Source organism: Rhamphochromis longiceps, linkage group LG11 (assembly GCF_057381845.1).
Source record: "Rhamphochromis longiceps isolate RC_006_pf linkage group LG11, R_longiceps_female_GT1.1, whole genome shotgun sequence".
NCBI lineage: Eukaryota > Metazoa > Chordata > Actinopteri > Cichliformes > Cichlidae > Rhamphochromis > Rhamphochromis longiceps.
In genome coordinates this window covers 38,658,602-38,670,908 of record NC_140567.1, presented here as the reverse complement: position 1 = coordinate 38,670,908, position 12,307 = coordinate 38,658,602, and the positions used below count along the sequence as shown (strand labels likewise).

The 12,307-nt window shown below is 44.9% G+C and overlaps 1 protein-coding gene across 1 annotated transcript in view; it reads left to right on the top strand.

Annotated features, from left to right (window-relative positions):
- The first annotated feature begins 4,274 nt into the window (after positions 1-4,274).
- Positions 4,275-12,307, top strand: part of nek11 (NIMA-related kinase 11) — a 64,139-nt gene continuing 56,106 nt past the window's right edge. Inside the window, 1 exon segment of the mRNA XM_085424003.1 lies at positions 4,275-4,432. Coding sequence (XP_085280129.1) covers positions 4,275-4,432 — 158 coding nt within the window.

Below are 12,307 nucleotides of genomic sequence, written 5' to 3'. Positions count from 1 at the left end.
CTGATTTGGAGCCTCGCTACCAACCCGGCATTTCATCTCCGACAAAGTTATCGCAGAGAGAAGTAAAGCAAGTGTGTAAGTTCATCTCTGAATGTTTGTAAAGCATTCCCACGTTAAGCTTAACTGATATACGGAGCGACTGCCTCCCCCTCCCTCTCCTGTTGCTGCTTCAATCATGATCAATGATCAGCTGATCGTCTCTCTTGTTTGTTTTTGGCCCACTTTGCACCAGAAAGAGGAAACCAGCGGCTGAACAACAGCAGCACGTTTAAGCTTGATAAGCTGCTGTTAGAATTTATTTAATATTACTTTCTACACCAGGATCCTTTTCTACGCAGCTGACGTAACTGTGCAGGGGCGGGTCTAGCATGGTTTAGCCAGGGGGGCCGATAGGGCAGTAACAGGGAAAAGGGGGCACAAAGACATACTTTTCTTTCTTATTCTCATTTAAAATGTCGAGCTTTTAATAAATAATTATCTGAATCTGACACCCAAAGTAAAATGTATAGTATATATATATAATGTATAGTGGGGATCGGTGTTCTTACGCCCATTTGCTGGGAGTAAGGGCGCCCTCCGTTTGCAAGGTGCGCCTGCTGCTTGCGGCACAGGGAGGAGAGGGCGGGGCGACAGGGGATTCTCTGGTGGCTGGAGCAGCATCTAATAACCAACTCACAAAATAAAACAAAATAAAAACAAAACAACAAACATGAAAACACCAGACATCATGATGCAGACTTATAATTTGCACCGATGTTTTTTCAAAATTCTTTGAAGTGAGCGCGAGAGCCCTCGGTGCGCCTGCTCGCTGCTGAAGTCAAAGTAAACTTTATTGTCATCTCCGCTACAGACAGTCCAGCATATAGAGACGAGATGACGAGGCTCCAACTACAGTAGTGCAAGGAAACAAACAATAAACATAAGAACAGTAAGAAAATAAATATACACTTTAGGACTCGGGGTAAAGGATCAATGACAATTTATAATTTATAGTTTGATGATTTAAAGTCTCACACACAACCTGTCAAAAGGGGAGGGGCCAGCTGCTTCCAAGTAGAGCACATTTCATTCATAATGATGTAAATCCAAATCCATTATGTATTCATGATTTGAATCCTGGGTTGTGTGAAATCCCAGAAATGCGTCTTAGACAAAGTGAATCTGTGAACTAAGGTGTAGGTGTGTTAGATCATGTTGTGGTGATCCTCGGGTTGAGGGATGGGTGTTCATACTGGAGTGCAAAATTAAAACCAGTGGAAGATGGACAAGAAAAGTTCAAAGCCATCAGGTGCTCAGTTTAGAAAAAGAGAAAAGAAGAGGAGGAGAAACGAGCAAAAGATGCAGGTAAGCAGATGTGTGATTGGATGATGGCAGCTCATCCTGAAACAATCAGAATCAGAATACTTTATTAATCCCTGAGGAAATGATGTGCGTTACAGTTGCTCCAAGAAGAAATGGTAAAAATAGTAACAGTAACAAACTAAACTCCAAACAACACATTATGTTACAGATTTTAATATTAATTAGTGATTGTCAGTTGTTGATTTGTCCTGTTCTCATACAATGCATACTCTCTCTCTCTTCATGTGTGTGTGTGTTTGTGTTTCTCTGGTGAATTTCGACAACAGTTTTATGTTAATGTACAATCCTTAATATGTTTTATGTGTCTGTTTGTGTGTGTGTGTGTGTGTGTGGGGGGGGGGGGGGGGGGGGGGGGGGGTTCGCCCGGGGCGCCAAACAGGCTAGGACCGCCACTGGAGAGAACAAGCAGGTGTCACAATAAGATGCCGCACGAATCATTGGTGTCAGTGAAGAAAATGAGTTTGTGGCCACGAGACAGAGAACAGCACAGGGACAAAGCTGCAGGCCTGACAGCAGGACGTGCATCACTGCTCCTGTTTCCACCTGGAGACAGTGTTTGCCCTGCAGCCTTTGTCACATTCATTAGTGCCCTCACTGACACACAACACACTCCCAACACACTAAACATCACAAATCCCGCCCTCTCTCTCTCTTCCTAAACAACCACGTGTTGTCGGGTTTTTTTTTTCAATTGGTCGACATGGTACATTTTTCAACCAATAGGAAAGAGGCAGCATTTTTCTTTCTTTACTGTTTTTCATGCTGTCCTTAGAAAATGCTTCATTTTTTAACAATTTCTTGCAGCACAAACGTATCGATAGAATTCAGAGAAAAGCATCGCTTATATATTTTTTTATTCTAATAAAATAAAATGTGAAAACTGACGTATAGTTTGAAGGTCTTTCAACACAGCTTGTTGCTTTGTCAGCTTAAATGCTACTGACAGCAAGAAGTAACAGTATGCAATATATTCAGTTTGTGTCGCCTCAGCTTCATGTGACCACAGAGGAAGCAGCAGATTGGTCGCAGGAAGTAAACAAGGTGAGAACACCTGGTGAGAGCTCCTGACGTAAGCTCCTCCCCTGCATTTGTCAGTGCGCCTGCGCGTTCGTTGTTTTTAGTTTCCATGGAAACACGGAAGTCCGCCATCCAGAGTTGCTGCAGGTAAACAACACAACAAATCAAATCAAATCAAATCAAATCACTTTTATTGTCACATCACATGTGCAGGCACACTGGCACAGCACATGCGAGTGAAATTCTTGTGTGCGAGCCCCACAAGCAACAGAGATGTGCAAACACAACAACACAAACGAGCAACAAATCATCGCTCCAGTTTATTTACCTGGTTAAATGGTTCATTTAAAAACCCAAATATCGCGAGATGACGCGGCAGCTTTTCCGCTACTCGAGATCCTCAGAACTTCACTATCGGACACTTTTAGCTCTTTTTCTCCTTTTTTCGTCTCCGCCGTCGGTTTTACGGGAACAAACGAGCTGATTAAAGCAGCGGATACAAACGGCTGATAAGCTTCCGGTTGTCGTATCCTCCACCCGCGCATGCTCTAAGCTCGAGAAAACAGTTGTTTAAAAAGACATGATACTGGTACCCGAGTTCCATTAACGGACAAAGCGATTGAGTGTGTGCATTTATGGGTCCGGTCACATTTTCAAAATAAAACCAATTTCCTGAAATGTTTTCAAAATAAAATAACTCCTCTGATGAAAGCCTTAACAGTTTTCTGCTTCACTTCTCTCACTCTGGGATGGATTTGATTGTTTCTTAGACTTTTTTGGTTTCTTCTTCTTTTCAGAATGAAAGAAATACCACATCTGTGATTTTATTTTACTCTGTCTTTAGAAATTAATCTATGATCCCCTCTGTGAATCGCTACCTTATCATGGTGGAGGGTTTTGTGTATCCCAGGAATCCCAGGGGCTATGTTGTCAAATGACAAATTGGTCCTGGGTGAAGGACCAGACAAAGAGCTATTCAGAAACCCTCATGAGTGAAAAGCCTAGGAAACAGTTCAACGTGTCTGAGATAGGGTTGCCGGGGTCCCGCCCTGGAGCCAGGCAGGAAAGGACTTGGGCTCACAATCCTGTAGGCCCACCACCCTCAGAAGGTGGCTTAGGGGTTGCATGCAGTGTGCTGGGTGGCGACCAAGGGTGGAGATCCTGGTAGACCAATGCCCGGCTATCGAGACATGAAACGTCACCTGTCTGGTGTGGAAGGAGCGTGAGCTTATGCGTGAGGTTGAGAGGTTTCAACCAGATGCAGTGGGTTGGATCAGGTGGCCAAGGAGGATGTTGGATAGACCCAATGTGCCTAAATGTATACTGAGGGTACACTGGAAATGCCTAGCAGAGCCCACAGTCCGGGAGACTCCCATCCCTGGCAGAGAGTTGACAGCATTCCAAGGGAAACACTGAGTTTGAATGCACCATGTTCAGCCCCGCCATTGCTGAAGCTGCTGCACTGAGCTGGGGCTGCAAGGTGGTTGGTGCCTGTCATGGTGCTAACCACAGAAGATGGTGGACATCAGAGGTAAAAGGAACCATCGTGCTAAAGAAGGAGTCTTATCAGGCTTGGTTAGGCTGTGGGACTTTGGATGCAGCTGATAACCATCAGGCGACTCGGGAGGGGAAAGCGGTGCTCTACCTGCACTGTGTATATTGCGGCTGTAGCGTTACTGATTACGACTGAGGATATTGTCGGGCGGTGGAAGGAACATGACACGTATTTCGTCCTGGTCGTGGAACACTGGACCAGTGAATTACTGTGGAGGGCCAGTGTGAACACACAGACGTAATACATGGATATCATTTTCCCATTCGGGGAAGTCGAACTGCGCTTTTAGTGACTCTGAGCTCTCCGTCGCCTCTTCTTATTCCACAGGTGAGCTGACAGGATGCCTCGGTTCCAGGAGGTGGCAGCCGGCCAACCTTTGACCCCCGGAGGCGGTGGTCTGGTCGCTAAGCGATACAGCATCCTGCAGAATCTGGGCTGAGGAAGTTTTGGTTCGGTTTTTCTGGTTCAGGATGCCAAAGCTGCAGATGGAGAGAAGCTGTGAGTAGCTTTGAATCATCTTGTTGGCATCTGGATGTTTTTGCTGCTTTTTAATCCCAATTAGATTTGATTGTTGGATAAAAAAAATTACATTTATTTAACACGTTTCAATAAATACATACATATATATGCTTTAGTGTAGAAAATAGGTTACATAGAGAACATATTTAGAGTAATAAGTAAAATTAGTGATAAAGGCACATTAAGACAAACAAAATGAATTTAAAAATGAGTAAAAACATAAAAACTGTGAAAGTGTTTACGATCTATTTATAAACGTTTGCTTCCTCTTGAGTGGATTTGTAAATGTTTGATGGTAATATTTGGAACGTTTGGACTTTTGCTGATGGAGGCCTCGCACTCGAGCTCAGAGGACACAGAGCAGTGCTGAAGCTGCAGGACAGAAACAGTTCTGCAGACGGACACTAGATGGCGATATTGGCTTGTACATGCTTGCACTGTAGCTCCTTCAGCAGATGTGCTACAGTCTTTGAGCAGTAAAATCAATCAGGCTGATTAGTGATCAGAGATCACCCACCTGTTCAGCTCCTGCCACCGAGCAGCTTTAACTGAACTTCGTCTAAGCTCACTCAGACTCTTCAGACGCTGTGCTGTGGCTCGAGTGGCAGTGCAAGGTGGAGGATTTGGAGGTCTGTTTCCAGGCTCGTGGGACGTAGAGCATCCGCTCTGTGGGGAAGGAGGCTCAGAGGTCAGACTGGTCTGAGGCAGAAAAAGGAAGAGCATTTTTTTACTTCATCAATTTGCAACAAATATTTAAAACATGAAACTTTGATGCTGATAAACTGAAAATATTTCCATAAAACTGAATAACAGAAGAATTACAACAATAGGAAACACGAGTCATTTTTACATTATTACTCTGTCAAATTTCAGCTTTTACTGAAAATCACCTTTAGTTACTGACAGTGTTGGCTTCACGTAATGAAGCCGTTTGTGTGATTACAGACAGAGTCAAACAAAAGGTAGGTGTTTTATTTTTGGAGAATTATGAACTGGATCTTTGGACCTTGTTTGTGCTGTTTGAGCCTTTTGGAGCATTTTTAATTTGATTATATCGTACTGGCAGAACTCAGAGGCCCTGACTCTCTGAGGGTTCAGTGCCTACGCTGGATTCCTGGTTTGAGACTGGGAGAAGATGCAAACCCACCCTCGGTATTTGACAAGCTGATGTACGGCTAGTGCTGGTTCCAAACTGGGATAATTGCATCAGAAACAGCATCTGGGGGAAAATCTATGCCAAATCAAACACGTGGATCAATCTGCTGTGGCGACCGCGGGGAAATAAGGGCGCTGATGAAAGTTCTTCCATGAGGGACCATGAAACTGCTCAGGTGTATGCTCTGTATCACCAAAGCTTAGTTTTATGTACTGGCTATTAAAAAAGAGCAAAAAAGAATTGTGCACATCATGAGTTTTGCGCTGTCGTCCTCACCCTTGGGATTTTATCTCTTCTTCGCTGCTTTCAGCTCTTCTTCCTGCTCTCATGCTTTGTTTCCTCCTGTTTGTGCGAGGAACCTGTCTGTGGATGTTAGCAGAGACGGTGAGTCAGCTGACGGTACACTCATTCACGTCTGTGTGGAGCGAGCTCGGCGAACAGAGCCGCCTCCTTCCCGTCACACAGAGCTCAGTGGGATTGCACTGCGGCTCGTTGCTTTGAGGCTGCGAAATAGTTCCAGCAGAAGAAGATGTGAGAACATGAACTGGTCTCACTGGTTTCCTTCAGCTGCTTGTCGTCATCACAAAGATTTTCTTTGTGTGCGAGTTCAACAGCGGTGAGCTGTCAGTCGTAAATGCGACTTTGAACAAACGCATAATTAAATACATCACAGATAAGAAGAGACACCAAACCTGTGCTCGGGATGCATTCAGCAGCTGGTGACTGCGAGCCTTTCATGAGCTGAACGTAGCATCTCTGTCCTTTCTGTCCGAGCTGAAGCGGCTCTGATTCACAGAGAGTCAATCTGACGTCTTCTTCTTTCATGTGCACTTAACGTGGCCGGACTCTTTAATAAAAAACACACTTATGCGTGTCAGACATTCATTTATGAAATGATCAAAATCGAGTAACATCTGTTATTAAAGCGTACCTTATCCATGGACCAGCTTTGGATGATTGAGCGTTTAAAACAGTTCCTATCCTTGTTATAGTGCACGATTCATCTCGAAACAAGTCATTTTAGCTCCTGTTGTTCGCTCCCCTCCCTAAAAATATGCTTTACTGTGACTGGTCAATTACTGGAAGCCTGCTGAGGGGCAGCACCCAGTTCTTCTGAGCTCTAACAAAGAAAAAACTTCCATTCCAAAGACTTCCTGCTTCATGATGTTGATAATGAGTGGAGCCCAAAAATGTCATTTTCACGTGACAAACATTGTTAACATTTGGCTCCCTCGTTTTATTATTAGAAAGAACTGATCAAATAAGGATGAGAGCACGGAGTAACGAACTTGCTAATACTAGCAGACTTTGTTAGTGACTTCTAGCCGTCAGCCTTGTGCATGTGTGCGTGCAGATACTTGCAAACTTGTGCTAACTCAATAAAATGGGAGAATTTCTATCAGAAAGCTGGAGCATGGACGTCTTTGGTAGCGTGTTTGTACAGTTAACCACACAGCAGGGATTTCATTGGACAATTATATTAAATACTTTCAATTGCAGAACAAAGAGAAGCCCAGCAGGCAGGTAGGAGCTGCCTGCCCTCCATCCATCTGTCAGTCAAAGAGACCTCGCCCTTTTTGAGATGGCCACGCCTCCCCGAGTCTGGTTCTGCTGGAGCTTTCTTCCTGTTGAAAGGGAGTTTATCCTTTCCATTGTCACCAAGTGTTTGCTCAGAAGGGGGTGTCTGAATTTTGGGGTTTTCTCTATATTATTGTAGGCTGCTTATCTTACAATATAAATCAGCCTGAGGTGATTACTGTTGTGATTTGGTGCTATGGAAATAAAACTGGGTCGACTGTTGGCCTGAAGTGTCCCAGGACAGGAGGACCAGGGGGGATGAATGCTGTGTTAGCCTGCATGGATCGCTTGCAGCTGCAGTATTAGAGGAAGTTTAGGATTCAGAGATGTAATCAAGAGTAAAGTTTTTCTGACTATGCTGAAATACTTCTAATCACACCTTATTATTTGTGCTGTGCTGATGTAGAGATCTGAGGTCCTTATTAATCAGCTCAGATGGAGACACTCACAGGAAATACCTGACACAAGTACTGATAACATATCTCTTCTATCTCTGTCCTATCTGCGTCTACACACACACACACACACACACACACACACACACACACACACTCACGCCTTCATCATCAAGTTGACGTTACAGTCGTGTACATTCATCATCAGGAGGATAACCTTAAACCCAGTCTTCATCCCAAGATGCACCTGCACTTATACAGATTCGCTCTTTGTCCCCAAAACGAGACGTGCTCCCACAATGTGTCCAACAGATTTAAGTCCCCACAGACTCTGTGATACAAGTACAAACAAACACGCGCACTCTTCAGTCCAGCCAGGGAGGATGACAGCATGCTCAGGCAGTTTTACAGCAGGACGAGGACCTGAGAAATCCTCACCGCCTTCATGTTTATCACGTCTCTGACTCCTCACCTCAGTGACTGAACACATGAATGGTCGAGTGGGCGACACACACAGGGATGCAGCATGCTGTCCTTCCAGCACATCTTTCTGTCATCTCCAAACCAGAATCCAACGGCCAAAACTCAGCAGCAGAGTGCGTTTTGTGTCTGTGGTCAAATGTCCATGTTTGTGAGGACGGGTCATCGTGTTAGACCTTCTAAGGACTTTATCTCTGGTCACTTTGGGACTCAAAGGACTGTTTGTGGGTTTGGATCAGATCAGGTTAGAATCAGATTTACATTAAAGTGACAGGAAAGACTTTTTTAGAAAATTGTTTCTTTTCAGGAAGAGAAACTTCCTGTGAGAAAGTGGACAAACGCTGAGACTGGTCACATGTTTACATCCACTCGTAATGGGCATGAATGTCATGGTAAATTTACGCTTTTAATGATTTCTTTGAACATTTATTTTCCTTTGCTGGAATCTTTACAAGAATTGATTTTTAAAAAATATATGTTTCATTATTTTGGATTTTCTCTGAAGCAAACGGGGTCAGAGTGAACGTACAGCCAATATTTGTTTAAACGTTCATTAGGAAGCTGCACCTTGACCAGACTTCTGTCGGTGTTTTGTCCACCTTCTCAGCAGAATTATCACGGTCTGTGTGCGGCAGGCAGGACCCAAGTGCAGGACTCAAGACGGCCAACGTAAACTCAGCTTTATTTGCCGGACGGCAAACAAACAGAAAACTAACTAGACTGGAATCATAACAAGGCGTCTCCAGCAGCCAGAACACAGACAGATATGAGGGTACAACATGACAGAGGGCGAGCAAAACACAGGGTTAAATAGACACCAGAGTAATCAGGGAACGGGAGACAGGAGGGGCACACAGCTGGGAGAACTTAGACCGAACGAGACAAGGGAAGCAAAAGCAGACACACTGCAAACAGGACAGGAAGTATCAAAATAAAACAGGAAACACAACAGGAAGAGGCATGGACTTGACACCGATCAAAGGGAACACAGAAACAAAACGTAAGAACTAAAATCCCAGAACAAAGAACTACTAGAGCTAGAAACACAGAACCATAAACCAAAAGACTAAACACTGTCACTGACCAGGACTGTGACACGAATTGGTCAGGTTCATTTAAAGATGATTGTTCCCTGGTACAGATTCGGCTTTTAAGTGTAGTTGTAACAGCGTGGAGGTCGGGGAGGACCATGTATTGTTAGCCTGATTCCAAAACCTCTTCTGATGTGTGTTTGAATACGGCTGAATTAAGATTTGTGGCCTACACTCAAAACTCAGGTCTGTGCCGAGAAACCAGCTCAGTGTGCTTATGTATGCAGACAGAATTATGCTTGTTGTTGTTGTTAGTGGGGCTGTATGTACATGTTGATGCTGTGTGGAGAAGAGAAATCTAAACGAATTTCATATTTGTGTACCAAATTCCTGCTTTTTAAAATCGTGTAAGCTGTACAGTCATTCCAGTCCAGGAAAAGAACAGATTAAAGAAAATGATTAAAAAGCCAAAATGACCACGACATTCGTGCCCATGAAGATGATTCGTTCCTGTTAGAAGGGAGTTTTTCCTTCCCGCCGTCACCACCAACACTGGGTTCTCTCTGTGTTATTAAAGGGTCCGTACCTTCCACCATAAAGAGCTTTGAGGCGAGTGTTGTTGTGATTTGGTGCTATATGAATAAAATTGAATTATTGCTGTGATGAGTGTGGAGCTGTTAATATTTGTGCCCTCAGATGTCCATAGACCTTTGGTGCTGTTGCATGTTTACTCTCACACATTTGAGCTCATAGCTCTCAGCTGTTTTTGGATCAATCTGGAGTGTGCTGCTCAATCTCAGGTGCCGCCCCCCACGCCGCCTCCTGCTTATGCTCCTCTTTGTCCTTGTTATCTCCTGAAAGTCCTTCTAATAAAGGCTAGCTGCAGCCCCCAATCCATCTTCTGCCCTCAGCTGTTGTCAGCGGTTCACGGTGTTTAGCTGGAGGTGTTGTCCAGGGACATGCTCACAATGAAGGGCTCTGTGGTTTACTCGGACAGGGCGAGCACCGAGGAGGGATTTTGAGGATTCGTAAAGAAGATAAATTAATCCTCTGTTTGTTTAACGGGAAGATTGAGTCTACGGAGCCCCGCAGGGGACATGGAAGAAAAAAAAAAATTAAGACGGACTTTTGCGAGATTTCGCAAAACTTTTGCGAGATCTCGCAAAACAAACGTATTCTTCGGCCTTCGACTTCCCGTTAGCTCGAAGCTAACGGGAGGTCGAGACCTACTACAGCCGGGAGGAACACCGCTTTCCCGGCACATCGTGCCTCGACCTCCCGGTCGGCTTCGAGCCGGCGCCCGAAGAATGCGGCTAAAACTGTTGCGAGATCTCGCAAAACTCGCAAAAGTCCGTCTTAATTTTTTTTTCTCCCATGTCCCCTGCGGGGCTCCGTATGAGTCTCATAACTAAGTGATAAATAAATAAAGCTTCAGAGCTCAGGAGGCAGGAAAGGTTTTTCTTTGGAACGCCAACAAACTTGAGTGTGGTGCAGATCAAAGTGTCCATGAAGCCAGGCTTGTGCGACTCGCCATCATCCCTCCGTCTGTTACGTCTGTGTTTTATGTCAGCGTACAGCCGACACGGGCGAGGTGAAGTATTCTAGTGGCTACCAGTGTTTTGAATCCAGAAGGGCCAGATGGATGCTGGTAACATTTGACTCTAAGGGGACCATAATAAATAGTATCATAGAGCCACAGATCAAGCGAGCAGCAGCGTTATCTCTTCTTTTTGGGAGGAGTCTCCCCCTGGTGGCAGTGAATATAACAGCTCTTATTTTATGAAATCGTGTTTGTTTTGTAAATTATGGTCCAGTTGGAGCCAAAGGGACGATTAAAAAAGAAGATTTTTGTTTCTCAGTCATATCTGTCGTGGTTGTGCTGTGTGGCAGGCAGGGCGAGGACCCATGTGCACGACGCAAGACGAAGGAAAAAACTCAAAACGGCAGCTTGCTGGAAAACTCACATCGAATACAAAGCTAAACTAGAAAACAAACCAGGAACTGAGAACTAGTAACACAGAGGGACAAACACAGCATCGTGAGGGTACGACACGATGACAGACAGAGGAAAACACGAGCAGGATGGGGAACAGGTGGGAACACAGCGGGGACTAATCAGACCCAACGAGACAGGGGAGGCAAAACTAGATACGCTGATGTAGGACAAGGACTATCAAAATAAAACAGGAAACACACAGACCGAACTCAGACTCAAGACACGCAACATGAGACAACATGACATGAAACGTGGGACACGGGAGCAGAGATTAAACACAGGCTGAATCCCTAACCAAAACCAAAACCATGAACAAAAATATTTCTCATCATGTTTGGTCTCAAAACACTGTCGAGGATTCAAGAAGGTTCCATGAGTGGGCGACGTCACAGCCAGTGTCAGGTTAAGATTACGGCTGAAAATAATTTTAAAAGCCTTCGTTTGCTCCTTTTCTAAGCTGGCTTCACCCTTCGTTGTAGTAAACAGTTCAGTAAAAAGAATCTAGTCTCTGCGCTGAACTTCCTGCGCTGTCTGACTGAAAACAAACTTTTCTAATGGCGGTGCATGTGGCACGTCGAGTGCTGCGTGGCTGCGAGGCGTTGGCTCAGGAAGCGGCGCCGCTGAAGGACGGTTTTCTGACTCTTTCTGCAGGGCGTCATTCAGAAAGAAGCCGACCGTGAGAAGTCTTTGTCATCTCTGCCCTTTTCACCATCTGACAGGTCTCACCCCCCTCTCCTCACCTCCTCCCCCCTCTCGCCTCTCCCTCTCTGATAAATTTGGACTGGGTGGCCTGATCGACGTGTCAGCGTTTGCTCATAAATCTCTGACATCTCCGTGTGCCAGAGACGGACTCGGCCTCACGCCTTCGTGGTTTTCACCGTGTGTCGCACGTCGGGAGTGAGGAAGAGCGCTCCGCTCGATTACGGTGGAAAAAATGAGACTTTAGAGGACAAAATGAAAACGCTAAGCGCCCCAGGTACGTGACCCCTCTATCCGTTTGGATGCGGTTTCCATGGCAACAGAAGTGCAGCACGTGTCACGGCTGAGCGTTGTTATCAAGATGGAGGAAACTCTGAAAAGAAGCTGTCAGTACACTGAAAACAAAGCAGAGAGCAGGATTCATCAGAGAAACCGATGATGGTTTACAGTCCGTGTAGAAGTTTATTAGTTTATTGTGAGCTAACAGAGTGAATTTCAGTTCAATATTTAGTCTGAATA